Source organism: Pygoscelis adeliae, unplaced genomic scaffold, assembly GCF_000699105.1.
Source record: "Pygoscelis adeliae isolate BGI_AS28 unplaced genomic scaffold, ASM69910v1 Scaffold321, whole genome shotgun sequence".
In the NCBI taxonomy this organism is placed as follows: domain Eukaryota; kingdom Metazoa; phylum Chordata; class Aves; order Sphenisciformes; family Spheniscidae; genus Pygoscelis; species Pygoscelis adeliae.
In genome coordinates this window covers 770766-774311 of record NW_008824039.1, presented here as the reverse complement: position 1 = coordinate 774311, position 3546 = coordinate 770766, and the positions used below count along the sequence as shown (strand labels likewise).

The following is a 3546-nucleotide window of genomic DNA, read 5'->3' as shown; positions in this document are numbered from 1 at the left end:
GCCCGTGTCCCGGCCCCGCTCCGTGGCAGGAGGGGTTGGCTCGGCGCCCCTCGCCAGGTCAGCGGAATTCACCCTTATGGATGAAATCGTGAAGTCCCGGTTTATTATTTTAAAATCCCGAGGAGGAGGAGGAGGAGGAGGAGGAGGAGGAAAGTGCCGAAGAGGCCCCAGCCCTGAGCGCCAGCGATAAGACTTTACAGACGTGCCTCTGGCTCCCGGTGCCGCCGGGTTTACGGGGCGGGCGCTCCGTGGTTCGCTCTCCGGTCCCGAGCCACGCGAGGGGTCTGATTTGCTTCCCCTTCTCCGCCGCCGCACGCTGCGCGCCCAGCCCCGGGCCTTGCCGACCTGTTTTCCCAGGACCCTACGGCTGCGAAAAGCTGCTGGAGCAGGAGGTGCTGACGTCCCCGGGTGTCGGCTGGGTCTCCGTGAGCCGTCCCCGGGGAGGGACCAGCCAGGGGTCCCTCTCCGAGGAGAGGTGAGAGCCGCTGATGGCCTCTCCCCACGCAGGTAATGCCCCCCCGGGCGTGGACCCGGAGGCTGCCTCCTGGTTCCAGGCGGTGGATGCCGATCGCAGCGGGTACATCTCCGTGAAGGAGCTGAAGCAGGCGCTGGTCAACTCCAACTGGTCGACGTTCAACGATGAGACCTGCCTGCTGATGATAAGTGAGTCTGGGCTCTCCCTGCCCTCCCCCTGCTTTTTATTCTGATCTCTTGGAGGGGTGAAGCCCAGCCCAGCCTGCGTTCCCGTTACCTGAGCATCGCTTACCCGAGCAGCCGGCCTGTAAGCGCTCTCCGGAGCGAGAGCTGGGCAAACCGAGCAGCTCCAAGCGCCCTTTCGGTGGAGGACACGAGTCAGGGGCCCGAAAGACTGCTTGGGAAGGGGAACCCAGCTCTGCGCGAGCCCGAGCGAGCCCCTGCTCCCAGAGAGCCAGGGAGAAAAGGGAGGGAGCGCTCCGGTAGCGAGCCAGAGTCGCCCCGTTCCCCTGCTTGCCCCGGCGTCGGGTTTTGGTGCCGTTTCCTACCAGCCTCTTGGGGATTGAATGGTCCCGGTTGATCGCGGTCCTGGTGAGGGAGGGCTTTTGGGGCCACAGGGGGGTGCTGGGGAGCCGTGGCGCAGATCCTGAGCCCTCTGGGAGTTTCTGCAGCGTGTCCTTGCTCTGCTCCTCACTGCCCTGCTCCTGCTCTTTGCTCCTTCCTCCCCAGACATGTTCGATAAGACCAGGTCGGGACACATAGACGTGTACGGCTTCTCAGCCTTGCTGCGCTTCATCCATCAGTGGAAGAACCTCTTCCAGCAGTACGACAGGGACCAGTCGGGCTCCATCAGCTTCAACGAGCTCCAACAAGGTGGGCGAGGGGCAGAGACATCAACCTGGCCCTTACCGAGCTCCCCGGGGACCGCTGCCTGGCTCTGCTTGGTGTTTATTTCCAGCCCGGCCCGGTGACTCTTCCCGGTGCCATCCCTGCAGCAGGGCTGGGTGTCTCTGAGCTCCCGGGTGCCTCCCATGCAGCCGTGGCTGCAGTCCACGCCTGTTGCCGAGCTGGGACGCGCTGGGCTGGCTAAACCGGCTGTGGCAGAGCTGGAGCTGAGCCCTCCCACGGGGCAGGAGAGAAGGAGCCGCAGCTGGGCTGTGGCATGAACTCGTTCCTTAAGGAAACCCAAAATCCTCCCCCCCCCCAAATGGCATGTGGCTAAAGCCTGTTTTCTGAGAGGAGCTCTTGGGCGTGTGGGTCTGATGGAGGGGAGGGGAAAAACGTCTGGAATTCGTGCCTTGGTTTGGTTCCTCCGTCCGGAGAGCCCTGCCCAAGCACACCCACCATCAGAAGCGAACATCACGGGGCGGTGGGAGATGGGGTGCGTGCCAGCACGTGGGAGGGAGGGCATAGTCACGCTTCCTCCCATTAGAAGTGTTTGATCCGAGTGTTTCTTGCTCCCAGCTTTCTCCCAGATGGGCTATAACCTGAGCCCCCAGTTTAGCCAGCTGCTGCTGGCCCGCTACGCCCAGCGGTCCTCCAACCCCAGCATCCAGCTCGACCGCTTCATTCAGATCTGCATGCAGCTCCAGAGCACGACCGACGCCTTCCGCGAGAAGGACACGGGGCTGGTGGGCAACGTGCGGCTGAGCTACGAGGACTTCCTCACGATGGTCGTGACTCGTATGATGTGACGCCCTCGGCCGAGGGCTGCGAGCCAGCCGGAGGCTCTCGGGAAGCAGCAGCCATCTTCGGCCTCGCGCTGGGATGTGGGCGAGCCTCCCGAAGAGCGAGCTGTTTCCCCGGGGCTGGCTTTCCAGCCTGCTCCACCCGAGGAGCCCCGAGCCCTGCTGGGACCCTCCCGGCTTCGATTCCTTGTCCCCACTCAATGGCAGTGGGTGCCTCCACGCCAAATTGGAGCCCGGTTCTGAGGCCGTGCCGCGGGGTGGGACAGCCAAACCAGTAGTGAGCCTGTGCCGTGCCTCCCAGGGAGTGCTTAGATCTTCCCTCGCCAGACACAAAATTATACTTAAACCCCATCTGCACTGTCCCTCTGCTTGGCGGGATGTCTGCAGTGGAACATCCCCGTCTTGGCACGCTTTTGGGGCCTCTCCGGTGACCAAAAGCTGAGCCTTCATTTGAAAAGCAGCAAGAAGGGCACAAGCCACGGCAGCGCTTGTGGCCGGCTCCGCTCATCCTTGCTTGCCCCGCAGACGGCCCTTCCTTGCCGGGAGCACGTCCAGCCCCTCGGCTGTGCTGGAAATGCTCCAGCTTTGCTGGGGGGGGGGTGTGAACCCTGTTTCTCTCCGGGCTGCTGGAACGGGCCACGTTGCTGCAGTCACACGCGGGATCATTGACCCTGCCTTGTTGCCAATGTCTGTTTTGATTCGTCTCTGTCTGCCGAAGCCAAACTCGGAAATGGTTTAGAGCTTATTTTTACAGCTTTTGAATAAAAGGCAATGTGCGCTGGCTGCCGAGCGGTTTGTGTTTGCAGAGCTGCTCGCGGGGACGCTGCCCTGCCCCGTGTCGCTCCCCGCGGGGCCAGCAGCGGCTCGGGGTGCGGGGAGGGGACTTGCCCTCCTCCTGCGCCCGCAAGCCCTGCTCTGGGTGCTGCTTCCAGGGCTCGATGCGCTTTCCTGAAGTTAGTTCCTGCACGTTTCATGTCAGCTTCCAGAAAATAAGGTGCCGGGGTCTCCTGCTGAGAGACAAGTAAAGATTTGACCAACACAAAGGTTCTTTCCCATGGTTTTAAAGTGGTGTCCAGGTGATTATCCTTTAATTGGCCTTGATGAGAAATCTCAGAGATGCTTTTTGAGAGACACGTTGCTATTATATATTTGAAGGAGTTTTTATAAAAGAAAGTATTTAAAACGCCAGTTAACTTACCTGGTGCTTTTAGAAGCCATAACCAGATGTCGGTGTTCTCCTCAGCTTCGGCCGAAGGAGTGTCTGTGTCCTAGCGCATCGCTAATCATTCCAACAATATTTTTCGTCTTCTCTTGAGTCAGAGCTGCCCAACCTTTCGGAGAGGTTTAAAGCAGAGCCGGTGGGGGCCCCCCGCCCGCGCTGTCA

At 61.1% G+C, this 3546-nt stretch overlaps 1 protein-coding gene across 1 annotated transcript; it reads left to right on the top strand.

The window, feature by feature from the left end:
• Positions 1-488: 488 nt before the first annotated feature.
• Positions 489-2945, top strand: PEF1 (penta-EF-hand domain containing 1). The gene is made up of 3 exons (XM_009333474.1): positions 489-663; positions 1204-1347; positions 1939-2945. Exons 1-3 carry the CDS (start codon positions 489-491, stop codon positions 2166-2168), a joined length of 549 nt encoding a protein of 182 aa, XP_009331749.1. The 3' UTR covers positions 2169-2945.
• The last annotated feature ends 601 nt before the right edge of the window (positions 2946-3546 follow it).

Excerpts from the sequence above, each read along its gene's own strand:
- PEF1 (XM_009333474.1), top strand. The coding sequence starts at position 489 with ATGGCCTCTCCCCACGCAGGTAATGCCCCCCCGGGCGTGGACCCGGAG. Across the intron at positions 664-1,203 it reads GACCTGCCTGCTGATGATAA|ACATGTTCGATAAGACCAGG; the intron begins GTGAGTCTGGGC and ends CTTCCTCCCCAG. Across the intron at positions 1,348-1,938 it reads CTTCAACGAGCTCCAACAAG|CTTTCTCCCAGATGGGCTAT; the intron begins GTGGGCGAGGGG and ends TCTTGCTCCCAG.